Below are 27,160 nucleotides of genomic sequence, written 5' to 3'. Positions count from 1 at the left end.
AAAGTTGTATACAACCATGATGTGATAGGTTTAGAAATAAATATATATAGTAAAGGATAAATTTGTAATTAAATAATATAAAAAAGTATTAAAATAATAGTATTAGGAGTTGTAACTTGTATAAAAAAAAAAAAGTTATCCTTATATCATTCATATATATACACGAGGGACTGGGGTCAGAGTCACGCAAAACACTTCCTTCCTCAACAGCTTCAGTTTCCTGTCACCACAAAACGTTTCAACAAAACTCCAAATTACAAATCCCAAACACAGAAACGTTTTTCACATTTTGTGCCATGGAGAACAATGACATCGGAGCTCCGTCGGATGCCGCGCTCTTTTACCAGATGCCACCGACGGAACAGCCACACAGCCCCATGCACCACTGGAGGATCTTCTCCGACCACTCCTATCCCCTCCTCGACACCTTGGACAACCTTCCCAACTTCGATAGCAAACATCTTGATTTCGAAATGCCCAACTCTTCACTGCTGCCTCCGCTGCCACCAACCGCTTCTCTAGTGTCCGTTGACTCCGAAACCTCGGAGAAACCCAGCTGGCAGATCGGAGCTGCACCAGTAGTGCCCACAGCCGGACTCGACCGAGGAAAGTCCGTAGTCTCGGGTGATCTCTGCATGGCCGGCGGCGGAGCTGATGGCTGTATTAAGGATTGCGGAAAGAAGAAGAAAGCGAAGCCGCGTCGGAAGAACGCTTCCCTTCAGGCGTCATTGACAAAGTTGATGCAGGCCGGGCCACCGATTTCTTTGGCGAGGAAGCGTATGGAGCCGGAGGAGCTTGCTGAACTTGCTAAGGTTGATCCCATGAAGGCTAAGAGGTCTTATTCTTTTTTCCATTTTAATTATTTTTTAATTAAATCGTTTTTAAAGTTGGATTTTTGTTCCGGCTATATATAATTTATATGTGTAGAGATGTGGTTGGTTTTGACTGAATATAGTTATTTTACAAAATAAATTATATTTTTCATGAAGAAAACAAAGTTTGATATTATTAATTACTTGTGTTAAATTATAATAAAAAATTAATGGAAACATAATTACTTCTCTTTTCAAGGAATAATTTTTTTTAAAATTATTTTTGTGCATACTCATTTTAATAGGAACTTATTATTATTCATAAAAAATCTTCATCAAACCTTAATCATTTTGCCGTTAAAGTTATCAAATAGCAGATTTTTATGGTCTAATTAACGGTCTGATTTTAGAAGTATATTAAATTATTAAAATACAAATAAAATATATTTTTAAAATTATAATTTAAAAAAAGGATTTGACATATAAATTATAATATATGTATGTAATTATTTTATATTTTTTTCAAATACTATTATTATTTTACAAAGGGTGGTGATAATAATTCACTTTAACAACTCAATAAATTAATATTTTAATTTTTTTTTCAACTTAAAATATTATTATATTAATATAATAGTTATTAATGTGATTTATTTTTTGGTAATAAATTAATCTTTTCCTTTTAAAAAACAAACTTATTCATAAACTTAAAGAAGTTTGACAGAGTTATATACCATCTTTTATGTAATAAATTAAGAAATAAATATATATAATAAAAATAAATTTATAATTAAATAATATTAAAATATTAAAATAATAATATTAAAAATTGTAATATAGTTGTTTAGAAAATTAGAATTATCAATGTATCATTATCCTAGACTGCGGGTTGGACGAGCCAAGTTCGACAATTTTTCATAGTTTTTCATCTTTGCATGGTAATTAAGAGTTCTTCCACTGTGATCTATTTTTTTCAAATTTATTACTACAACTTCAAAATCAAATAAATCATTCCAATGCATGACTTTGTTTTAAATTGCTTTTTTTTATAATTTAATAAAGAACTTCCGCTTGCAACTTTTTTTAACAATTCTAAGAAATTATATTTGCATAAATGATTTTTAATTTTTTTTTATAGAAATTGTGTTTGCGTACATAATTTTCATTTTTTTAATGGAAATCATGCTTTAGTGTATAATTATATTTTTTTAAATAAAATTTGTATTTATACTATACAAGAAAATTATGAAATAGAAACTAATTTTTAGAAATAAAAGATAATTAGTTGCTATAGTGACTAAATTAAAGATTAAAAAAAATTGGTTTCTAAATTAGTTAATGATTTCTAAATTGGTATTTAAATAACCACAAAGGTTTTTCAATCGAATTTAAAATCTAAATAATTGGTAGTTAAAACTTTAGTAACTAATTATATATCAATTTAGAAACTATTGAACGATAATATAAACTAATTTATAAATCAATTTCTTTTAGTCTCTAATTTAATCAATATAACAACTAATTATTATTTTTTTTTAAAAAAATTATTTTTATTTCATAATTTTCTTGTAATGTTACCTAAAAAAAATATTACTTTAAATTGGTCTCTGTCTATCTCTTAATTACTTTAGAAGAAGTAATATTTAAATAAAAAAATCAGTTGACCATTTGCACAATTGACTTGCTCAAGAGAAATTAGTTTTCAGAGGATGTAGGATTAATGTTCTTAGACTGATATAAATTGAATCTTTGTGTTTTGTAGGATTCTTGCCAATAGGAAATCTGCTGCTAAATCAAAGGAGAAGAAAGAACGTAATGTGATAGAATTGCAAAAGAAGGAGGAATGGCTTGAAATTGAAGTAGTTAACCACATCAATAATATTGTCTTGTGTAAGGTATGTGTTTTCCTTTCAATTTATTATGGTTCTATATATATATAACGAAGATTTGGCAACTTGATTGTTAACACTAATATTTGTTAAAAATTAAACCTGTTACATCATTCCCTATATCTATTAATTATAAATGATGTTCTGAAAATACTTTGTTTGAAATTAAATATAGATGTTGTCTTTCCTTAGAAACTGTGGTGCCTTATTACAAAAGGTTTAGGATAATAATAATTAGATTAAATTACAATATTTGGCTGGGAAGAAATCCTGCAGATGCAAGACTGGATTGGGTTTGGAATAGCTAGACTAGGGGTAGAGGAGTGTTAGAATCTGGTTTTTGGGTTTTCTTTATATGAAAATTTCTTACAGACAACGCTTTGTTTTTGTTTTCTTTGTACGAAAAATTCCCTCAAGATAAGCAGGGTTGTTACTGTTTTTTTTTTTTTATTTGTTGATTTTGGTCTATCTTTCATATTTTGCTGCGATCATTTATGTGTTTGAAGGTTTTCTTTAGGAGCCGAGGTATTTTGTTTTTTGATAAAATATATTTTGAAGTTTGTTGTAATGATATTCTTGTTGGACAGATTTTTTGATTGTTTTTTAAAATAAAGATTTATTTTAAATAATTTATATTTATTTGTTCAAACTCAGAATTGAAATTTCTCTCTTCAAATTATTAAGTAACTTGTCTCCGCGGCAAGAATGACCACTTACAAGAATATACACCTATATGGTTTTACATAAACTTGTTCTCCAAAATTGTGTCTATTCCATTTTTATAAACTTTGAGAAATTTTGATATATTTCACTTATTTAAAAAATAAAAATAATCTACACAAACTTTGAAATTTCTTTTTCAATGTGTAATTAAAAAAATATCAATAAAGAATTGCATTAAAATGGAGCATTTTTTAATGCTTCAATTCATATATATTAATTAAGATGTCTTAGAGGTAAACTGGCGTTAACATCTCTAAAACCTCAGTTTTGCCACATAGTAGTACACTGTTTCGTAGCATATATATTTTTTTTAAAAAAATACTTCTTAATCACCCAGCATTTAGCTATTGAAACTCTTTCTTAAACGAGTTTCGTGTTATAAAAGAAAACTAAAAAGGTAGTAGTAATTTTCTACCCTTACATTTTGCTCTAAAACTACAAACCTCCATTCTTAGAAGATCAAGGGATCCACACTTTTGAACTCTTGATTAATAATTATCCCATTGAATATGTGTTTCAAAACTTTAGTAAATAGGTTCGTGTGTGGGTGCTTCATTTTGAATGAATTGAGCAAACTATTTGGTTTGGGTCTGCTTAATTGTATTTTTTTTAATTTGTGAATAATTACTCCTGATTCCTATATATGTTTGAAACAAATCATAAACTTAATTTTGATTTTTAAAACTTAAAATATTGGTTCATTATATTTAAGTCACAGTTGATTATATTATAGTCACCTTTCACCCAGATATATAATTTAAAGTCTTTTAATCGTGTTTCTGAATCTTTGATGGATTTAAGTGATTGGGATTGGAAAACATCCATAAATAATATGTCATGCATGTATCCATAAAAGAACATGGTGAAATTTAAATAAACGAAATTGTTGAGAAATGTTTTTGCCCCTAGATACTTATGTGCGGTATCTAAAATATAAATTGGGATCCAAAGAAAATTGAGAAATATGGCTGGATACTTTCCATATGCAGTTTGGATATTCATTGATCATAACCCAAATAAATGAACTGTAGCAATTTAAATGTGATAAATGTACTGTTTACTTGAGATTTATCTAAAAACTAATCCTACTTTAGGTTTTATGTGTAAGAAAATACTATTCTTCTCTGATGTGGTAAGTTTGATCTACACAGCACTTCACTAGAATATATTTTTATAATGTGTTTGCATTGCTTAGATACACGGTTTGTTTTGTACACTTTATTGATGTTTTTTTTGTTAGGTTTCTAAGGTCTTTTTCGGGGTGTTAGTAGGTCTAGTTAGGTTTTTGTGGACTGTTTTTTTCGGTTGAAACATGTTTATTAGACTACTATAAGTACTTTTTTTTAATAAGTTGGTGTATCCATCAAATAGTTATTTATTTTTTATTATCGATTAGAAAAATTATTTGAGTGTTTGAAACCTAAAATCTTAAAAGGCTTGTCTTATAATGAAGTTTTCATGTTGTGTCCTATGTTTTTAAACATCATATACTTTAATATGATCAAAATAATAAGGATTTGAGCTGATTTTTGTTAATAATTTTATTTATTGGTTTTTTATTATGTTTTTTATCAATAAATAATTAATGAAATTAAAAGAAAACACTTCTGTCTCAACTTCAAATCAAAGTTCTTTCCTAGTATAATTTTAGGATAATAAACTTAGGATCAAGACAGTTTAAAAAAATATAATCAAACTTACTATCATCTTTATGGATGTTGCCTATGACTAGTTTTTTTTTATGCTTGCATATATGTTGGACATGATTTCTCAATAGTTAATCATAATATCTTTGTAGTTAGGTTTATCTTCATATCCTTATGATACATGAGAAGAGTCACATGTGTGTGTTTAGTGCTAAATTAATATCATATTTTGATTTTGTAATTATTGAAGTGGTGAAACCCTCTTGGTTTCCTTTCAAGAGTTGCATTAAATTTTGTTTTTATTTTATTGTTACATTGATCCTATTACCTTTTTATATAATCTTTAATTTACACATTTATTGTATATAGAAATTAAAAAAAATTATATATATTTTTATTAAATGAACTTTTTATTATATTTCTTCATTTTAAAAAAATAAATAAATTATACTGAAAAAAGAAACACAGTTTGTAATACTTAAAATATGCATATATTATGGAATCATTAAATAATGGTATGCAATTTTTAAGATGGAAATGGAAAATCTTTTCTACGTACTCTCAAGAGGACAGTGAGGAAATATTGTAGGTGCCAGTCCACGATATTTCTCTTAAACTTGAGTTGTTGTTGTTTTTTCGTTACCTTTTACTTTTTCAGTATTTGGGTGGCTACCCTTGTACTCATTTTACATGAAAGTTATATAAAATAAAAACTGGTATATTTGTAATGTGTGCACTGGAGACAGCAAAGTAACCATTTTCATTTTAATTTATTCCTGTAAATCTCATAGTTGACCAGAGTTCATTTGTGATTCTAGATTTAGAAAAATTCTGTGTTGGTAATTTCTGTCTGAATATATAGTTTTTATTTATTCATATACTTTGATTTTACTATCATTAAAATGTTCTGCATCATGTGGAGGAGATATACATGTTTCACTCCTGAAAAAGTCCTGAAAAAAGACAAAGCACTACATTTAAATTAGTGTCTGAAATAAGAATGCAGGGATTAAGAGTCTGTTTATATACACTTTTTCTTGCATTCACCTAAAATAAAAACAAGCTCAAAATATAACTAGTTTATTAATTCCACATTGGTATTCAGTTAATTTTTGTCTCTATTATTTGAGGAATGTGGGTAGTTATTGAGAATTGCGTTCAACCATATATGGAAAATGTGTTTCTCTATAATTTGAAACAGAGTTTCTTGTTAAAGATGTTAATGGCTATTTTAGTGTTGTCGTCTTTAATAGTAGATACTGATAGAGATTGACATGTTTGTTACAATTGATGTGCAGCTTAATAACTTTCCTCTAATATCTAAAATTGGTCTGTGAGAGAGATTATAGATTGAAAACTCACATGGTGTTTTTGCGCATGGTTTATGAAAAAGGAAAGGAAATAATTATGTTAAATTTACGTACACATATGACAGAAAAAAAAAACAAAAAAAAACATTAATATCTCCTATGATGCAGAGACAGATTACTGTAGTCATTGTTCATGCAAAGGAGATCAGAATAAAATTAGAAGCTATGCAAGAAGAAGACCGATCTAAACCTGGTATGCATTCTTTTTATCATAAAAGAAATGTTTTGATCCTTATTCAAAAGTGTTTAGAATCTTAAACTACTACTTCTCCCATCCTTGTACAATTAGAATGTAATCTCCATTCTTATTATCAACCTCACTCCCTTACGCACAAAACAGCTAAAACATAACAATCTCATGATACCAACTAGAATACTGATATATCATATATGTGGATATTTGCTAAAAAAGTATTGTGATCCAAAATAACCTACTCTGCAGAACTGAATTTGTCCTCATCTATGCTTATGCCTGCTGCTGCACCGTCATATCGTTATGACACCCTTTATCATGCAGAGTCGTTGAAGGATTTGCCTCGACCTCCCCAAGGTATGAAACAAAAATAATGCAGAGGTCTGAAACTCTGAATTATTGCTTTGATATTCTTATATATCAGCATCACCTGCAGATTTTAACCACACAGAAACACCCTATATCCACTCTTTTTTTTATGGAACATACCCTAAGTGGCTTAAAAACATATTCTATTATAAAAACTGATACCTTTCTCTACTAATGCAATGTTTTCAAGCTTGTTATAGTGGACACAAATACCAATCAAAAGAAAATATTGCTTTAGAAAACTTACTTTGTTATCCATGCCCAGCTTTAGAAAGTATGCATAGTTTCATAGTTGTTTACTCCTAAAGTAGCAAACGTGAGCTTTCCCTCGCCTCACATTATAAACTGAACAATTTAAAGGTTTATCATTGTATCACTTTTTGCATGAACAATATCATGATACATCTGCATGTCTATCAATTACGTGCTTGCTTGAGCTGCTTTACATCGTATCACATATTAAATTGCATAAAATTGTTGTTTTATCATAAGACTACTTGTTGCAAGAAAAGTATTTTAGCATGTCTGCATTTATATAGGTTATTAGAATTTTTTAATTTTTTTTCCTGTGAACTTTTATAAAAAAAATTACTAAAAAAATAAACTTCCTATAAATTTTGATATGAATTTTAAAAGTTTTACGAAAAAATGTAAAGAAAATCTGTTTTTTCTAGTAGTGAATATCACTTTTCTTGTAGAATCTTAATATATGAAGTTTAACAACCTTTTAAGATAAGAGGGAGAACTTGTAATCCGTAATTAGTTTGTTATTTTTTACTAGTTTTGATCATAGAGTCTCTTGCTAATTTATAAATTCAGTACATCAATATTATCATGACACACTCTTGTATTTGCAGCTCACAGTGCTGTGTCGAAGGGAATTCACGGCCTCGAGGACGAAAACAAAAATCTTGATGTTTTATCGAGTTATCGTTCTCCAGGGGACCTTTTCGCTCCATTCTCTTCCAACTTACTTCTGCATCAGTTTCATAACCCACCATCTCAGCAGCATCTGAACCCTCTGCAGCCACAACTCTCCATGCCTAATCCTCTTGCTCCGTCTGGCCCGAGTTTCACTGGGCATTATGGCCCTAACTTCTCCAACTTCTGCAACTTCAATAAGCAAAACTAGTTCATTAGCACCATCGGTAAAAACATATAATCTTGTCTGTGTTTGCAATGCTCGAGATTGTGAAGGATATGTGAAGTTCAGTGTCCTGAATTTGTTCTTTATTGTTCTTATGTTTTACCGTGTCAGGCTATAGAGACTCTTCTAGTTTATTTCCTATATTTTTAGGCTAAAAACCAGACTCGCACTTTATTTCAACATTCTGTGGTGGAAACAATTGAACTTGATGAATGGTTGTGTTGGTGAAAACTTTCATATATTACTTAGTAGCTTCCGTATGCATGATCAAACTTTCTATTATGCAAAGCAAATGGAAGGAAAAAACATATTTTCTCTTAGTCGTATGTTTGTGGATGTGTGATAGCATTCTCTCATCCGGTGGCATGTTTTCTTGAATTTTGAATGGAATTTGCGGATGCTTAATGGAAGAAATGGATCAAGGATGTATCCATTGGAGCTATGGTTTCCTTGTAGTTGCATAAAGAGTAGGGAGAGTGATTAGTTCAATCATATCACTTAGAAAAGGTGAAGAAAAAGACCAAGGCATCTATCCTAAAGAAGTTTAGACAAATGAGTGCTTAGCCTTGCAATTTGACAGAATAACACTCAAAAGCACCTCAATCTATAGGTGAGAGGGTTAAACATTTTGGAGCCTTTTAATTTGAAAATTCAAAATACATGTGAAATCATGTTTTCCATGTTTAGCTCACACCTGCTAAATTCTCTCCACTCCTAGGCTGTCATGTGTCCGTCCATGTGCTCTATGTCAAGGTAATTTTCGTCCTCTATTATACCCTATACATTCTAGAGTTATATTGGGCTCAAATAAGTTCAATTATCACCCTAACTAGTCACTTTTAACCCTAATTAGACTTATTCTACTATTGCCCAAATACAAGCCCAACAACCTATATTACTTGGTCCAATTATTTTATGCTACTAGACCCAATACATGATCCACGAAATCCTAAACAACTTTATACAATTTATTTAAGTTAAATTTTAACCAAAAAATAATGTTGATTAGTAAGTCTAAACTCAATATTCTTGTGTTCTTCTCACCAAAACTCTAGTTTATGTTTTGATGAGTTCAAGATCTTCTTGGATATGCTTTATACATTCTTCCATCCTAGAGTTATCCTTTTGATTGGGTCTACAAATATAAACAAAAGCCCAATTAGACCCATATTTGCAAATAAGTCCATAAACAGACTTTAGATCTTCATTCTCCTTATTATGTGATTGTGTCTGGCTGCGGGCTTTGCCATCAATGTGGGCCAACTTGTATTAGTGAAATATTCTTATGTTTAAAATCTTGTGACCTTATGCGTGAGAGTTATAGGACATTGTAAGATTATTTTAAAATGTTGAATAAAAATATATTAATTACAAAAATGGTTCATATAAAAGTGCTTATATATAATGATTAAAATAAATATTTTTTCAACATGTAATTTATGATACCTAACATCAAACAATTGATGGATTGTGGTTGTTTATTGTAGAATATTATAATCTATGAGCGCATAAAATTTGGTTGGATTTATCATTAAGAGAATATAGTGTATTTACAATTATTATCACTTCGTTTAAATACATTCTTTATAATATATGTAACTCGATCAATAAGCTTTGATTGGATCAGGGAGGGTTGTGAGGATTTGAGGGGGTGAATTTGGAATAACTTGGAGAAAAATATGAAGAAAGTTAGATTGTTTAGATTACATTACTAGAAAATAATAAAATAACAATCAATTTTGGAGACAAAAAATAATTAGTTGCTATATTGACTAAATTAGATACTATTTTAGAAACTAAAAAAAGTATTGATATTTAAACTAGTTTCTATTATTGATAAATAATTTCTAAATTGGTATCTAATTAACTACCAATATTTTCTATTTGGATCATATGGCGTATGAAGAATTATGCTAGATTTCAAGATAAGATTGAAATTTTTAGGGTTATTTCGATAATTAAAGATTTAAATTGTCAAGTGGGAAATTCGTCTAAAGTTTTTTGGTATTACTACTCGTAATGGTAAAGTTCTTTGTCCTCTTCCGGTTAGACGAGAGTTTCCTTCACTAGACTGGGTTAAAATTAACATTGATAGGGCTGCTAGGGGTATCCTGGTCTTGCTACTTGTGAAGGTATTTTCCGTGGGAGTATGAGAGAGTTTATTAGTGCTTTCTCTGCGTTTCTTGAAGTTTAGACTGCTATGATTGCTGAGTTGTATGAAGTTATACATGTTACAGGAAACTCAAAAGATGAGATTTACTAATGTCTGACTTGAATGTACTTTTGTCTTAGTTTGTGTTGTGTTTACGGTTAGGACTAACATATGAGTTTTGGTATAGTTCCAACATATTTTTGTAATTTTTTTTAATAATATTTTTTCATGTAATGGGAGACGATTGTTATTACTTAAGGTGACAAAAATGTTAAATTACATAACATAAAAACTTATATATATATATATATATATATATAAAATTGAAAATTACCCTTCATAAAAAAAACACAAACATTTGTCTTTAAATCACTCATAAATGTTAATATTATGTATGGTAAAATATATCGTCTGACTTATAGATGAAATTAATAAATAAAATTTTGATAAAATATTTTATTTATGGTTGGTAAAATATTTTTTTTATTAGTTTTTTTATCTTATTTTAATAAATTGTCCATATTAATGTTTTAAAATAATTTACCAGAGAAACTTATATTTTATTCTCTTCAGTTTTAAAATAATGAGAGAAATTTCTAATGTATAAAATGATTATAAAATTTGGATTATTGTTTCACTATTACATTATTTTTATATTATTAATTTAATGCTATACTTGTTTATTTGTTTTAATTATTTAATTGTTTGTTTTTATGTTTAATAAAATAATTTTTATAAAAAATTATAAATATTTTAAATTATAACGATGAATAAACGTTTACATGAATATTGTTTAAATTTTAATTCATATAAAAAAATTAGATTATAAAAAACACACCCTAGAATGTTATATTTAGATTATTTGCTTTAACATGTTGATGCAACGGTAATGTTAACTTTTACGATTGTAATTCTTATCATTACTGTTTCCCCCAATTAAATGATGATACGAAAGAGGAAAATTATATCGCTAAGATATGTAACCTTACATAAGATATTGTTTGTCACGTTATGATTGACAGCAAGACGCGATTAAAGAAAATGATGAAAATAGTAAAATCCTATATTATATAAAGCAAAAAGCTGTTTTCTTCTTGGAACCAAAACAATAAAACAAGTCTACTGAAAGAAGCAGAACCATATTAAAACCGATATTATTTTATCTTATCATGTTGCTTAAATATGATAATATTATGTTAGAAAAATGGCATAGTATAAGTTAACGAGTATAATGTTTTAATTTTATAAGAGGATTTCAAGTGAAGTCAATGTAAGTTTTCCTTGAAAAGTAAAAATAAAATTCCCCGTTGAGATTGGTTTTGTTTTCCCTCTGAAAGAATCCGAGATTAGCCAAGAGTGAGAGGAACGATAATCCCAACCCAATTACTTCGCTTTTTCTCTTTCTTTCCTATAATCTTGCCTTTTTTTTGCTTCCGGCGGCAAGGACCCTCGCGGTGGACCAAATTGCCCTCCATTTCCTCTTCAAATCACACCAAACCCTTCCCTACTACCTTTTCCACTCATATTCTCCTCACACCACAGTCAACTCAACCGTCCTCTCTCTCTCTTCACGCTATGCGACCTTGAAGAACCATCTTCCGAGGCGAATGGATTTGGTAGAAGGCGTCGGAGAGAGCTCCTCGCCGCCGCGCGCCTTCAGCGGATATGGAAACTACGACGTACGCAACGACGTCTACAACCGCCTCCTCGAAACCGGCCACGACCAAGCCGTTTCCAATCCCGAGTTCCGCGAACAGTTGGAGGCTCACTTCAATCGGTTGCCTCCGAGGTTCCGCGATTGGACTCTCTTCTTACTATTTTTGGATTAGTGTCTTTTGCTTCACTTTCCATTGACTAAGTTAAGTGTTGATTAATCCGTTGCTGTTGTTTCAGTTATGGACTCGATGTGAATATCGATAAAGCGGAAGATGTTCTGTTGCATCAAACGCTTCTTGCTCTGGCAAAGGACCCTGACAAGCGTCCTGTTTTCCATATACGCTTCCTCGAGGTACTGCTATGCTTAATATTGAAGAATTGCTTGCTTGCCTGTGGCTAACTCCGTTTGTCTTGCTATTTGGAATTTTGAATTTCAGTTAGCTTTGGATCATCGCTGATTGATTTTGTCGGATCTTTGTTCAACCAATTTAGATAATTTATAATAATGTATTTAGATTTTAAATAAGAGTTTAATTTTCATTCGCGGTCAGTGTAAAGATTTTTACACTGGTAAAATAATTAAGTTTTTCCTAGAAGTTAAAATTAGCTTTGGTGTAAGTTAATTCAAAAGTTAAATGAAATAGTTTCAGTAAGTTATGCTATGGACTAGTTAGTTTGAACTTGTGAGAGACATGTAATTCTTTTCACCTCCTTTTGTGTTTTTGGCAATTTCATTATCAGAATGACTTTTAATGTGTAGTTACTATAATAAAAATAACAGTAGACTTACCATATATGGTGACCTGCGGTTGGATGACTGTAAACATAATTTATTTACCTTGTCAGATGCATATCAATTATTTTTTTAAGATAATATTTATCTTATTCTCTTATTGGTAACTGTGTCAGCACGTGTGTTTGAGTCCATTCTTCATCTTTTCCTAGTATGGATTTAACTAGAAGCCATACTGGTTGTGTTAACAGAGACAAAAGAAAGGATTAGGGAATATTATCTGCCATTGATGTGTGCTTGGGCCATGACTTGGTTTTACTAGCAAAAGCCTAAATCTGTGTTGGTGTTTGTTTTGTATCAGTGAATATGATGTACGTACCCTGCAATGTAACTACGAATGAATTGAAATCCAAAATAATAGGAACGTATATTCTGGATATATATACACCTTGACCTGGGCATGAACTAACAAGATAGTTAAAGTACAGAAATATATAAGTAACAAAATCTGAAAGGGAAACACTAAGATGTTGTTCTTTAGGTGTGGTCAGAATTACAATTTTACCTTGGTAAACTAAGCACTAAAGGTAGGTGCAGTTACCAAGCTGAAAGTCAATTTTAATTGGAGAGCACACTAACACCTAAAGGGTAACGCCTAAGTTTTTCCATGAATCCTAAAAGTAAAGATGCTGCAGCATCTTAATTTGCATATACAGTCAATAAAAATAATCTTTTGGGTGGTTTATGTGTATACTTACAGTTTGCCTGTTTGTTGCTTATGGTTGCAACTTGCACTGAAGAAGCAACATATATGTTGATTTTGAAATTTTAGATTTTAGAGAATGTCAGTTACCTATCCGAAAGATAAACTATATTAGATTACTTTATGTGTCCTTGCTTCTTTGTTACACGAATTCCTGAAAGAGTTTTACTTTGTACACTTTCTTAACTTGTACATCTTATATTTAGTTGAGCGTTCAAGTGCTTATGTTTACATGGTAGTTAGTTGTTCATATGATCCATCCGATGATTTTCCCTTTCTTGGTCTTCCTCTACATCTGTTTAGTCGGCTATCTCATCTAACAAATTATTCTTAATGAGACCTCTATTGGTTTTCTCTTCAATACTTCCATTCTTCTTCTTTATCCTTAAATAAATATTTGTCAATTGTGAAACAATTGCCTTTTCTATTCCCTTTTTTTTATTCATGCAATCAGTCTTTCATATTTCTTTCAGTTTTTTGTGTCTGTAACAAATTTACTTCTCTCTCAATTTGCTGGGCAGAATATTTCAACTAGAGCAGATGGTGAAGATCAACAAATTTTAAGTACTCATTATAGGACGGGGTCATCTCATTCTCATGCAACAAATGGGGTAGCAGTGGCATCTGGGAAAAGGTATTGTACCCGGTGAACATTGAAATATTCAATATATTTGCACAAGCATTTTACAGGAAGAAGATGGATATTGCATGAGTTATATTATCAATTATGTCTTCATAATGTGTGACTTAAAATATCAATTTTGTATCTTTGTAATGTACATTATATTATTTTCACCAGTACGATGAGGGATATTGCAAATGAGTTTGAGCCTTGCTCAAAGCTTGAGGACTTAAATTTGGATGTTAGAAAGAACTCCAAGGAGACAGAGGAGAAATTTCTTGCTGACAACTTTTTTCCGAGGTACTTCCAGAATGAAGTTACAACACTGATCCTTACTTTTTTTAGTTTTTGAAATAGCAGTATGGCAACTTTTGTTAAAATTGGTAGACATGGCTTCAATTTTCTCTCCCTTGGAGAGGGCAGGAAAACTTAATTCTACCTGTTGCCAAATGTTTATTAATATTTACTGACAATATATTGGGATTGAAAAATACAAGTTGTAGTAGAAAGGCCTGTTGGATACTTGGATGTATTATTGTTGACATGACAGCATTTGTGGCAAAAAGCTTATTTTTTATATTATGTGGCTAGAACATTTTCTTATTTCAATGCATGTGTAACTCTTAAGCAAGGATTTGTTTGGGATTGGGGTTTGGAGAGGAGATCAAATCAGAGAAAAAAGATGTTCTTTCTCTTCTAACAATCCATATAGAGATTCAAATAAAGTAAAGTAGATGAGGCCCCAACATAAGCATCATGTGCATTGTAGAGTAACCCTTTCATGTTGAAGGATTTGTTTGGTACTTTAGAACATGTTTATTTTAAAAATATTGTTAATTTTTTTTTTTTCATTTTGGAGGATATTCCATTCCATCTGTTTTGTTATTTATATGTGATTTACAAGTTTCAGGACTATATTCATTATTATGACTGATAGACTTTAACCTTGTTTCACGTTGATGGAGGAACTGGACCTTTATATCTCAAGTCTATCAATATATATGTTACCTGAATATTTCAATTTAAAATACAGGCATGAACATTCAAGTATCCGAGTTCATGAAATAATATTTTCTACTGTTGACAAGCCAAAGCTGTTAAGCCAGGTATGCTTGAAGAGTTTATCTTATCTGTTGTTTGTGTTAACTTGTATATTTTCTAAATTAATTGGAAGTTTTGAAACTCCAAACTATAGTGAGCTGAAAAATTTCAATCCACTTAGCACAAAATATAAAGGTTTATTTTCCATAGTTCTATCCACTTAATGAAACAGAAATTTTCTAAAAAATTAAAAGGTATTTGATAATTGGAGATTTATTAAGAAGTTTTGGACTATGTGTTAACTTGTCATTTGAAGCATAGAAAAAATGAAGCCATAGCTATATGAAAGCTTAGACTGAATTTTGGATACAAATGTTTTAATGCGTAGTTTTGGTATATCATTGATTTCATACTGACAAGTTACATAGCAAATAAACATTAGATACAAGAGAGCTTGAGAGTGCAAATGGAAAAACTGGAGTGAATTTTACTGTATGAAAGTTTAGATGGAATGTTGGATACAAATGTTTTAATGCGTAGTTTTGGTGTATCATTGATTTCATACTGACAAGTGATTTGTATTATTGAATATTCCTGTATTCTCTCATAACACATAAACATTGGATAGAAAAGAGCTTGAGAGTGTAAATGGAAAAACTGGAGTGGATTTTACTCAAAGAGCTTGAGAGTGGAAATCTGGGCTTTTCCTTGTATTAAGTGTAAATGTAGCTTCACTATGTTGATGTAATCAAATGCGAGGTTATAGTTTGTTAATATTTGACAACATAATTGTTGGATAGCATGATTGCTTTTAACGGATATTATTTTATTTTAGCTGTCAGCTTTGCTGTCTGATATTGGACTTAACATCCGTGAAGCACATGTCTTCTCCACAACTGATGGCTATTCCCTTGATGTGTTTGTGGTGGATGGGTGGCCAGTAGAGGTACACAACTACTTCTGATGAATGTGATGCTATTTGGTTTACCGTGAAGACCTCTGCAAAGTTGTATCTATGAAACCTGTAATTTTTCATTAACGTTAATTTTACTGTTGCATTTGTGTTGTTGCAAACACTTTATAACTTCTAATTGACTACACAATTTCGTACATGGTGATTGATCCCTGCTACAATAATATGAGCCTTGATTTGATAGCAAATTGGGCAAGATGGCAATTATTTATGCCCACAAATGTTGCATCCGTGTCATATTTATTTATAAAAGAAAAATCTTACCAGTTTCAGTTCAGACAAAAAAATGGTCTTATATTGGGAGTCAAGTTTGTAGGATTTTAAGGGGGACTGCTATTATATTACCCTTATGACAGGGATGTGTGCTGAGTACAAATATCGCTGACTTTGCAATCTTGTGCTCAGGAAACAGATGAATTGTATGATGCTATGGAAAAAGCTGTAGCAAGAAGTGAGGTGCATTGTGTCTCCTTGACTTTGTATCTATACATTCATATGTTTGTTTTTTGAGATGTTGGATTTTTATCTATAAAGAATGAACGAATGAATGATTCTTAATTTTTCACTGGCTTGTATTTCCTGGAATGTAATTGTAAGGAAATGTAATTACTCTACATTTTCCTTGAAAATGGCTAATGAATATGGGACTTATAGGGAAAGAAGACTTGATATGGAGGAATAACCACTGATAAATAACAAGCCTAACAGACATCCTGGAAGCATTTACCTTGGCCAGAAACCTTTTATTCAGGTTAAAAAAATATTGAAAGTGACTGATCATTTGCACTTCTTCTAGTATAGGAATCCTAGTCTCCGAACTGCTCCTTGAAATAATGTCAATGGGCTGTTATCCACAGGAACACCAAAAATTAATACTCTATTGTTAGAATGTGAAGGAAGGAAGAATTATCTGATTAAAACCCAGCTTATTGCTATGTCCACATACAACATCAGCCGGCATCACCATTTCCAGAAGATCTTTCACTCCTTCCTGCCTCCAAATCCCTAAGGTGGATATTCTAAAAATTATCTAAAGCTGGACAAACTCACCGATCATACAAAATGTTGATTGGTCAATTCGAAATCTGCCACGCAGCATCTGTGAAAATGATGACTATTTGTCCAATCTCCATAAATACTCAAGCACAAAGATTAGGAGTAACAAATCGTATCAGGACACCAATGTCTTTGTAAGACACCTTTAATCTTTCTATATTGAGTACTAGAGTAAAAAAGTAGCATTATTTGAAATTCATTTAGTAGTGTCCCAACCTGTGCTTTAGTTGAAATTCATTATCCTTTACTTTTGACATGTGATTTATCCAAAGTGTAAAATGTCAACCCCCCCTTGAACCCATGAATACGCAGAAAACTCATTCTGTTCATCAGATCCCTTCATTAACAGATAATGTATATTGCTACAATCACTTGATGCATATTAGCAATAAACATGATTTTATAAAAGTAAAAAAGCTGATGGAAAATTTCATTCAAATCATATCGTAATACATGGTTAAACAGAAGAATGAAAATTTCACTGTTGATACGTTATTCAATTTAATGGTTTCATAGCTTGGGAGAAAACTGTTTCTGTTGTAAACTGATTTCATTGATTATGAAAGAACGAATACAAGATACATTGCTCAGCCTGTTAATATCTATACATAGGTGTAGGTTCCGAGTCAGATTGATGTGACAGTTGTAGCTGTCACTACCTAAATGACAGCTTTTACACTTATTAACAGAACTAACATAATGCAATAAAAAGCTTTAAACTGAAAATTACATAGAGAAAACATATTACATAGCTAAAGGTAGGTGAGATTCCAAATAGAGCTCAAATACATTGATTTTGGACCTTAAACGAAAGAAATGCGGAGGAGAAAGTGGCTCGGTTAATAGTTCAGCAAGCTGGTCTGTACAAGGGATGTGCAGACCTGAATTTGTTTGCTGATAACTCTTTCAGTAAAGAAGAGGTCCAATTCCATATGCTTTGTGCAAGCATGAAGAATAGGATTATGAGCTAGGTGTTCTACTGTCTGATTGTCTCAAAACACCACTGTTGTGAGGCAAGGAGCAGAAATTTCATGCATTAGAGTTTGAATCCAAAGAATATCTGCAGTAACAGCTGTGAGATTGCGATATTCAGCCTTAGTGTTGGACCTGGCGATGACAGTCTGCTTTGGTACCCTTTTAGAGAGAAGACTGTTGCTCTTGTAGACTGGTTTCATTGATCTAAGAAAAAGAATGAATACAAGCCACATTGCTCAGCCCTGCACAACCTACGTATAGGTGCAGGTGCTGAGTTGGATTGATTTGATTATTGTAACTGACCAAGCTATTAGATGACTGCTGTTGCACTTACTAACCGAATTGCTGCTCTGGAGTATTTGTGGTTTCAAGTGAGCACATGAAGTTCCTTTGAATTTTTCAGTGATAAAGTGTATCTATAATGGGATGACGGGAGTTTTATAAACATTTTTTGGGTTAAATCACGTATTAGCTGGAGCTAAGAGGTGTTTGCATTTCATTCCATTTTTTTTGGGATTTAGTAATAATTGAAGTTGGTAGCTCCTTTTGCATAGTATATAATCATGGCATATAAGATTGTAATAAAAATTCTTCCTTTCTTTAGGGGTCATGGTCCCGTTCTTCAAATTCTCATTCTGCTGTTGAGAAAGCCTTAGCAACAGAGGGAAAATCGGGAGATTGGGAAATAGACAGGAGGTTGCTAAAGTTAGGAGAAAAAATAGCGTCTGGATCCTCTGGAGATTTGTGAGTTGTGTTGTTTTTTAACTTCTTCTCTTCTCCATATCATGATATTTATGATTCATACCCAGGTATCGTGGAGTTTATCTTGGGGAAGATGTTGCCGTTAAGGTTCTGAGATCTGAGCAATTGAATGATGCCTTACAGGATGAATTTTCTCAAGAAGTGGCAATTCTGAGGTCAGTATTTTGCTGCTCAGAGTTTAAGACCATACTGCATATCATAATTTGTTTTCCTAATTAATCTTATAAATTCTCTTTCTAAAAGATTATCAAATATTGGTTATTCTGTGTTGTACAATAGAGTTTATTTGGAACACTTGTGTTATCTTTTCCTCGAGGAACACCTATTTGATTGATAAAGCTTAAATTGAAATATCAACCCAAGTACCAACTACCAAGTTTTAAGAAGTCGTTTTGCCTAACAAAACCATCAGTTTAGGTAACTGCTTAGTTGCTGCATCCTTACAATCAACCCTTGAAGAACTGGATGTCTGTTTACTAGAAACTTCTGACAATTGATGTCAGTTGTAGCATCCTTACAACTGGTTATTTTTCTCAATTGATTTTCTGTGCTGGGATTTCTCCATATACTATTTAGTTTTTTCTTGTCTATAGGACACAAATTTAAAGACCAATTGCCAGTCACTTTCTCATTTAGGTTCCGTTCTTTCTCTTCTTCCCTGAAAATCTTTTGACAATTTGACTTCTGTATTTCTGAATGCAGGCAGGTACAACATAAAAATGTTGTTCGTTTCATTGGTGCATGTACAAAGTGTCCACATTTGTGCATAGTAACAGGTATTGACCAATCCGTTTGGTTCTGCAGATATATTCTTCTATATTATCCTATTTAATGTGGAAACGATTGCTGTCCTTATTCGTTGATATTTTATGGAAGTAAAGACTATTAGAATCTTGCCCCTGAAGTTTGAGATTAAAAAAAATTAAAATTTACTCACATCCATGCCCCCTTTGACCCTTTCTAATAGAACAATAATTAGTGAGGAAAACTTATGGGATGACTCCTTATTTACTAGTGAGTTTCACAATAATGTTTAGCCGAATGTTTTAGTGAATTTGAGATGACAGAGTAAATTGACACGAATTCATAAGTTTTAAGAAATTCATATATATATATATATTAACATTTTAAGAAACTGATACCATTCTATTTTTTAAATTTAATTAACATTTTATTTTTCGTTACTTCAAATTTTCTCTCACCTGTATTATCTGAATAGTTACTGTTATTATTTGTTTGTATCATCTCTCCTTTGTCAGTATTGCTGTATCACTTTTACCAGAAAGGTGCTAGGTTTATTCTAAATAGGAAATGTCGAGGATGTTGATATATTGCTACAATCACTTGATGCAATATTGACTTACACATACATAATATGATTAAGTATTGTAATTTTTTTAAAAAAAAAATTAAATTTGTTTTGGTATAAGTTGAAAGTGCGCAATGTTAATTCAGATATTTTCACAAACTAAGCAATAAAAAAAATAAGGAGTTATCTTCTCATTTCTGATTTAATGTTTTTGTTCATTGCTATTCATTTTTAATTGGTTAAATAAAAGTTTGTTGTAATTCTAAGTTTTTAAAAAATAATAGGCATTTGAATTGCTATGGATGAGTTTTACAAAATAAAATTTAACTTGAACTAGAAGAAAGAAGTGCTTTAAAAAGTTCATTTATTAAACAATTGTTATTTTTGTTAAATTTTTCAATTAATGCCGCTGTAAATGAATGTTTTTTCCTATTTCAGTTTTTCAACGTACTGTTGAAAATTTTAAATACTAATATAACCCATAAAGTAAAATCTAAATATGGTCATGATCGGAAATTAATTAGCATGAAATTTTGTGGGTAAATTGACATCTAAGTAATTTCTAATGAATTTGATAATTTAATATTCATAATATTTGTTTTCTAAATTTTCTGTTTAGTTATTTTAAGATTTTTTTTTTAAATTATTGGTTTCTATATGTATTTATATTGAAATTAACTATAAAACACAAGTTACTTAAATCAGTTGGTAAAAGTCCTTTGTAGTTTGTTAAAAAATTCTTTGCAGTTGAGCTATTAGACAGTATTGAACAAAAAACAAAGCAAAGAGAAAATTAGAGAAATATTTATTTTTCGTTTTTCCTTATTTGCTTGATGATTACATTTAGATTAGTATTTTGCACTTTTTTTTGAAAATTTTAATTGTTACAATGAATTAATATTTAAATTTAAATATATAATTGCAAGCTGAAGTAATAGTGTGGTTACTCAAATATTAGGTTTTTTTCTTCTTCTAAAAATAGTGTAGTCACTCAAATATTAAGTGAATTTTCTTTTCTGAAAATAGTGTAGTTAATCAAATATGAAATAATGGCATGAATTATAGATTTTTTATATTAATTTTGAAGTTTGCTATCATTTTGGTATACCTTAAGGTATTGAATGAAGTGTAATTTATTCTTAGAAAATTAAAATCCTTTCTGGCACCTTTTTGTGAGCTTGAGATCAAAAGATTTGTCAAATGGTCAGTGAAGCTGGGCACTTTTGGTACACGTTAATTTTTGAACCAAGAAAATGCACATTAAGAGTTTAATCCATGAGTTTTTGAACATCACAAGGAACTCAAGATATCGTTTACAATGATAAAAATGTGCTGCAGTACAAAAGTTATAGATATGCAACATGTTTAATACCAGGCTGTCTTCTTTTTCCTTACTCTAACTCATGTACCCAAAATATAGTTATTTTTTTTTTGTGAACTGTTGTTAAAATAGATTTATAATAACTATAAATGATTTTTTTTTTCATATTACTTTTCTATTATAATTCTCGATTACAAATCATTTCTATGTTTGTACAGTTTTTAATAACGGGTAGAACACATTTTAGCCAAAGCTATTCTTTAGTTTTAAACAATATTTCTCTTATTAAATTAATAAATTGTGCTTTGTAGAATGTAGTCATATTATCAATTATCAATTCATTATTTATAAAGAAATGAAGTTTTTTGCAAGTTTAAACATTTATATTTCACTTCATGTATACTTGTTTCTGCATCTATAGCTTGTGGTCTGGGTGTTTAGTTTGAAGTGTAGTTGTATGCACAAGACTTTCAATGTTAGACTTCTTTCCTTAAAACACATGAATTGTTTGATCATGATATATGAGTAGTTCTATACTGGTGTGTGTTGATAATCTATCTTTCAAGATTTACAAATAGCATAGTTTAAGTGTCTTTTGTCTTAAATGTCAAGTGCCTTTTGGTTCTGAGTAGTATGGTTTTTCTTCTGATCACTTGACCTTGTGCTAATATGTTCATCATTTAGTACTTTTCAGGGGATTTATTAGGTCAAAACACTGGTCATCGCAACATTTTCAATGTGACTTGTTCATGATGCAAATCAATGTTACGGGGCTTAGAAGGTTTCTAAATGTCATGCAAATTGATCTCCATTGTTGTAATTATGGGACAGTGGATCCCATGTCTTAAGGCAATCTTCCCTCTGTATGTTTTATGACATCAAGAAAAATGATCTGAAAATCAAGTAAAAAATTATCTTCACAGATTCATGTCATCGGATATTAATTTGTTGTGGATAATATGTTCCTTAAAGTTTGGGTGTCAAGCTTAGGATTATTTTCCTCTGTACCTGTGTCACTGCAAGTGTACATTGTTTGTTGATTCTGAAGTAGTTCACTTCATGAATATTGTTCATATACTCTAGTGAACTGAACCTGCTAAATGATGTGGGATCTAAGTTCCTCCAAATGATGTTCGATGCAGAACAATATTAGTTAAATTAAATTGGTTTTCAACAACAATCTCTGTTTCCTTCCTTTTGAGAGATTGCCTAGTGGAATCTACTGGTATGATATTCCACCATTGTACTGATGGTGTTATATGTTATTATTCATTTTTTAAACCTGTGATGCCTCTTCTTGTCCTTGTGTGTTAGAAGAATGTTTCAAGGCATATGCCTAATTTTGGCTTTGATTAATTAAATTCATTTAAGCTATGGAATACTTATATTGATTAATTAAAAAATGGTCTCTTCTCCTATTTATTGTTCAATGTCTTTCTTTTCTATTTAATTTATTAAAAATTTACTTTATGTTTCTTTTTTGTGTGTGCAGAGTATATGCCCGGAGGAAGTCTGTATGATTACATGCACAAAAATCATAATGTCTTGGAGCTGTCTCAATTACTAAAATTTGCAATTGATGTCTGCAAGGGTATGGAGTATTTGCATGCAAACAACATAATTCACAGAGATCTGAAGACGGCTAATTTGTTGATGGATACACACAATGTAAGATTTTTTTTTTTAAAAGTTTGAAACTAATAATTCTCTACTATGTACAACATTACCTGTACTAAAATGAGTGCTACCTTGTATGCAAATGATATTAATGAGGCAGATATTTGCTAGTATCTTTATGTGTATTTTTAATCCAAGAATTTTATTTCACTATGACAAATTATCCACAAGTTCTCTGATTAAATTATTGAAGTATGATAAATAATAAAACTTCAGTAATAACTGTAGTACAACGGTTTAATTGACATTTAGCGTTCTTGAAAATTTGATATGAAATTTTTGCACATATTTAAACTTTTGGAAACGTACACCCTATTTTGTTTTGGAGTTGCATATATGTAATTTTATTAAATTCTGTTCATTAAGTTTTTTTTTTTAAAAAAATCTTTTCCATTTAGGTTGTTAAAGTCGCAGATTTTGGAGTTGCTCGGTTCCTAAATCAGGGGGGAGTGATGACAGCAGAAACTGGAACATATAGATGGATGGCACCGGAGGTTCGTTAATTGAATTGAGAAATGGAAAAAAAAAACTGCTGTACTTTTTGATATGTTTTGTATCAATGTTTTAGTGTCTAAGCATCAGACATTGTAAAGCTAAGGGGGCTGGGCCATTAATAATTAAAACTAAATGTTTCTTTTGTTTACTACTTGGGAGTTTTATTAGTTCTGTGGAATTCTTATATTGACTCTTTCAAACCTAATTTGCATTTTGTTGTTCAACATAAACCATGACATATTCTTTGAGGAATTAGAACAATTTTTCTTCATATTTCCCAATCAAATTTGTACCTCTGATGAAAACAATACGTGCTTTATGCTGTGATGTGTCTAAATGGTACAAATCTCAGAAAAATATTGAAGTATTTTGTGCCTAGATTTCTGATTTTGATCTCAGAACATAATAAATACATTTCTATCTGATAATAAATGTATGCATACATACATACATATGTATGTATCTCCTTGGTGTCAGTAATACATTATAGCAAAGAAATGGATATAATCCTGTTATGAAACTGTCCTCATTACTCCTGCAAACTATTTCTGAAGCTAATCAGAAGTTGCCCAAAACTTCCCACCCTCAGTTCCGCAACAGACCGTAATCCTTATTCCCAAACAAGTGTCACGTGTGTCATTTAAGAAAAAATTTCCATGCCATTTTTGAATTGGCCAAATAGATAAAATATATTAATGCACTTGATAGACAATATACTTCCTCTCTTCTATTCTGCCTTAGTCTAAGCTGGAACAAAAGGGAACGGGCATAAGAAATGAGAAATAAAGTTCTCTTTCTATAGATGCTCATTATGACCATTGTTTTATTTTAATTTGTTCTGGTTTTACTTGTAAGTATCTTACTGTTAATGAATTTTCTCATAAGGTTATAAACCATCAGCCCTATGATCAGAAAGCGGATGTATTCAGTTTTTCCATTGTGCTGTGGGAATTAGTGACCGCGAAGGTATGAGCCTAAATTGGATGTATAATATTGTGTTCTTTTCATATTCCTTTCCCGTTCCTTGAACGGTGTGCTTGTTTGTGTGTCAAGACATTCCTTGTAAAATATGATTTTTTCTTCATCTTATATTTCAGGTACCATATGACACCATGACTCCGCTACAAGCTGCTTTGGGTGTGAGACAGGTTTGCTCTTTATTTATCAATCACACTTGAATGTTCTAGCAAATGTTACTTAAAACTGAAACCTTAATAAGTTATTACTCTAAAGGTACATGACAACATTATATGTATTCCTCTTCTTTACAAATTTGTTTCTAAATCTTAACTGGGTTTTCTGAAACAAATTTGTTTTCCTTTTTCCTAGCAACTAAAACAAAATGTGAACCAATAACTATTGGTGTATTTATGCCCCATACCAGTTGTGCCATAGTCTAGTACTTTAATTTTTTAAAATAACTATCTGTGTGCCACTGTTATGGAGGATATCATGGAACAAGTTAGTTCTGTCATCAGAAGTTGTTACTTGACTTACTTGAGGATGTGCTTTTGTCACTTAAATATTTTTCGGTAATTGCTTATATCATATCTCACATATTCAACTTTAGGTGATGGATACGGAATAAATTTGAAGTCGTAAAGCTAGCATAATAGAAATTATACGTTATGACCAGTTCAAGGATGTCAAAGATGGTGAAGGCGAGCATGAAATTGTAAACTTGAATCTGCAAGCATTTCAATTTTTCTTTATTTTCTCGTCTTTCCAAGGGATCTATAAGTCGTGGCTTCATTATAACGTCAACAAGAAATAAAAGTTAGGCAGAATATTTAGTCAACAGAAATAAGTATTCTACCTCAGTGAATGCATGTTTATGAGAGAGCATATTTGCAGTAAAAGTTTTCAACTAAGATAATCTATTTTGTGTCTGACCCCAGCTGTAATACTGTACATCCTTCAGGGTCTGCGGCCAGAGCTTCCGAAGCATGGACACTTTAAACTAATAGAGTTGATGCAAAGATGTTGGGAAGCCATTCCAATAGACCGTCCATCCTTTAATGAGATAACGGTTGAACTTGAAAATCTTTTGCAAGAAATTGAGGTAAATTATATTAACTGTTATTTCTTAAAAATTAGGACAAGGTACATTCAGACTCCCTTAACAGAAGTGACACTGCACCCAATGCCCCTCCCTCTTCCATACGCAGATATTTGGTGCAGTTTCTCTTGAGTTTAAATATAATTTGCCCTAATAATTATTTTCATGGTAGTAAGTATTGTACGATTCACGATACGAATCGAACGATACGATTCAGAGTGCCCGCGATACGAATCACAAGAATAATCGTTTTTGCTCCCGTATCGCAGTTGGATTGTGTGAATCGTGATACAAATCGTGAAACGATTCCGTATCGCGACTTGCTTTTGTAAAAATCCTAATTTGAATTTGAATTATTATATAAAAATCCTAATTTTAATTTTAATTGCTTTTATAAATAAAAGCTCTAATTTTAATTTACCGCAAATCTGGTGCGTCATTTCAAACGTCCCCGACTCATTTCAAAGGTTTTTCAATTCAGAAAATCAAATCAGCCCTCTGAAACATTACTTATATCTCGATTCAACTACTATAATTAATTAGTTTATTCTTTTGGTAAACATTTAATTTAGCTGGCCTGGTTATTGTTTATACGTGCAAATTGCAGAAAGATCCAGAAGCGAATGGTGCCTGACTGCACAAACTAATATTCCAGATCTTTTAGACGGTTGGATGGATCTGACCTTTTTTTGGCTTCCACTAGCTATTCAAATAGCTGTGAAGTTTTTCACGTTCCCCCTGTTGCACCGAGGGAAAAAGGCGTTCACAGAAGGTGTGACCTATACAAAGTGAGAAAATGTAAAGAGGCATACTAATGTTATAGCTGACTATACTTAAATATATCTTTTCCCGGAAAAATCACGTTATACTCCTCTCAAACTATATTAATTAGAGGAATGCGTTCCACGTAGCTACAAAAAACAATGAAGTGTACAGTGAGGATAATGCTGCTGAGCGTTAATGGCTCATTTCATTTTTCTATTTTTGGGTCAAGTATTCAGTGTTTATATTTCGTGCTGTAAATTAGTGACTGGTATGGACCAATGGGTGCGCGTATTTAAACTAGTTTAATGTAAAGTCTTACTTACCTTTGCCTTCCTTGTCATATTTATATTCATTCTATTATTTTTATTGTTTTGAGGAGGTGAATTTAATGAGATTTATTAAACCCGTCTAGTTAATCATTTTTTTGTTGGAAATCACACTGGATTATTAAACTATAAATACGTATGTGGTTAATCAGTCATATTTGGTATATTTTTTCTACTATGATTGAGATTTTACACCCGCGCTCACACCTCAGATTTTATCCAAAAATAAAGGATAAGAAGAATGTGCTAATATTTTTCTAGTCTTACCGATCCATCGTTAGTAATGCAGATAGTTGACGATGACAAATGTTTTAAGATATGGTGGA

At 31.0% G+C, this 27,160-nt stretch overlaps 2 protein-coding genes across 14 annotated transcripts; both read left to right on the top strand.

Moving 5' to 3' along the window:
* The first annotated feature begins 241 nt into the window (after positions 1-241).
* Positions 242-8,178, top strand: LOC137828078 (uncharacterized). The gene is made up of 5 exons (XM_090304383.1): positions 242-835; positions 2,575-2,713; positions 6,555-6,633; positions 6,883-6,990; positions 7,860-8,178. The coding sequence occupies exons 1-5, from the start codon at positions 297-299 to the stop codon at positions 8,132-8,134; spliced, it is 1,140 nt and encodes a 379-aa protein (XP_090160509.1). The 5' UTR covers positions 242-296; the 3' UTR covers positions 8,135-8,178.
* Positions 8,179-11,403: 3,225 nt separating this feature from the next.
* On the top strand, positions 11,404-26,830 carry LOC137827692 (serine/threonine-protein kinase STY46). 13 transcript variants are annotated; one of them, XR_011083768.1, is made up of 17 exons: positions 11,412-12,090; positions 12,195-12,309; positions 13,975-14,087; positions 14,253-14,375; positions 15,109-15,181; positions 15,952-16,062; positions 16,495-16,545; positions 18,725-18,864; positions 18,930-19,037; positions 19,585-19,658; positions 23,005-23,180; positions 23,588-23,683; positions 24,570-24,650; positions 24,782-24,832; positions 25,255-25,359; positions 25,606-25,746; positions 26,351-26,830. XR_011083768.1 is itself a non-coding variant. In XM_068633955.1 (16 exons), exons 1-16 carry the CDS (start codon positions 11,909-11,911, stop codon positions 26,375-26,377), a joined length of 1,662 nt encoding a protein of 553 aa, XP_068490056.1. In that variant the 5' UTR covers positions 11,404-11,908; the 3' UTR covers positions 26,378-26,830. The 13 variants fall into 13 exon arrangements, 2 of the variants coding, with proteins under 2 accessions (XP_068490056.1, XP_068490057.1); XR_016522987.1 differs by lacking the exon at positions 25,255-25,359 and adding an exon at positions 22,207-22,293; XR_016522989.1 differs by lacking the exon at positions 25,255-25,359 and adding an exon at positions 22,207-22,293 and having other exon boundaries at positions 25,583-25,746.
* Positions 26,831-27,160: the final 330 nt, after the last annotated feature.

Source organism: Phaseolus vulgaris, chromosome 7 (assembly GCF_051622355.1).
Source record: "Phaseolus vulgaris cultivar YP4 chromosome 7, ASM5162235v1, whole genome shotgun sequence".
Lineage (NCBI taxonomy): Eukaryota > Viridiplantae > Streptophyta > Magnoliopsida > Fabales > Fabaceae > Phaseolus > Phaseolus vulgaris.
This window is presented reverse-complemented; position numbering and strand designations above follow the sequence as displayed.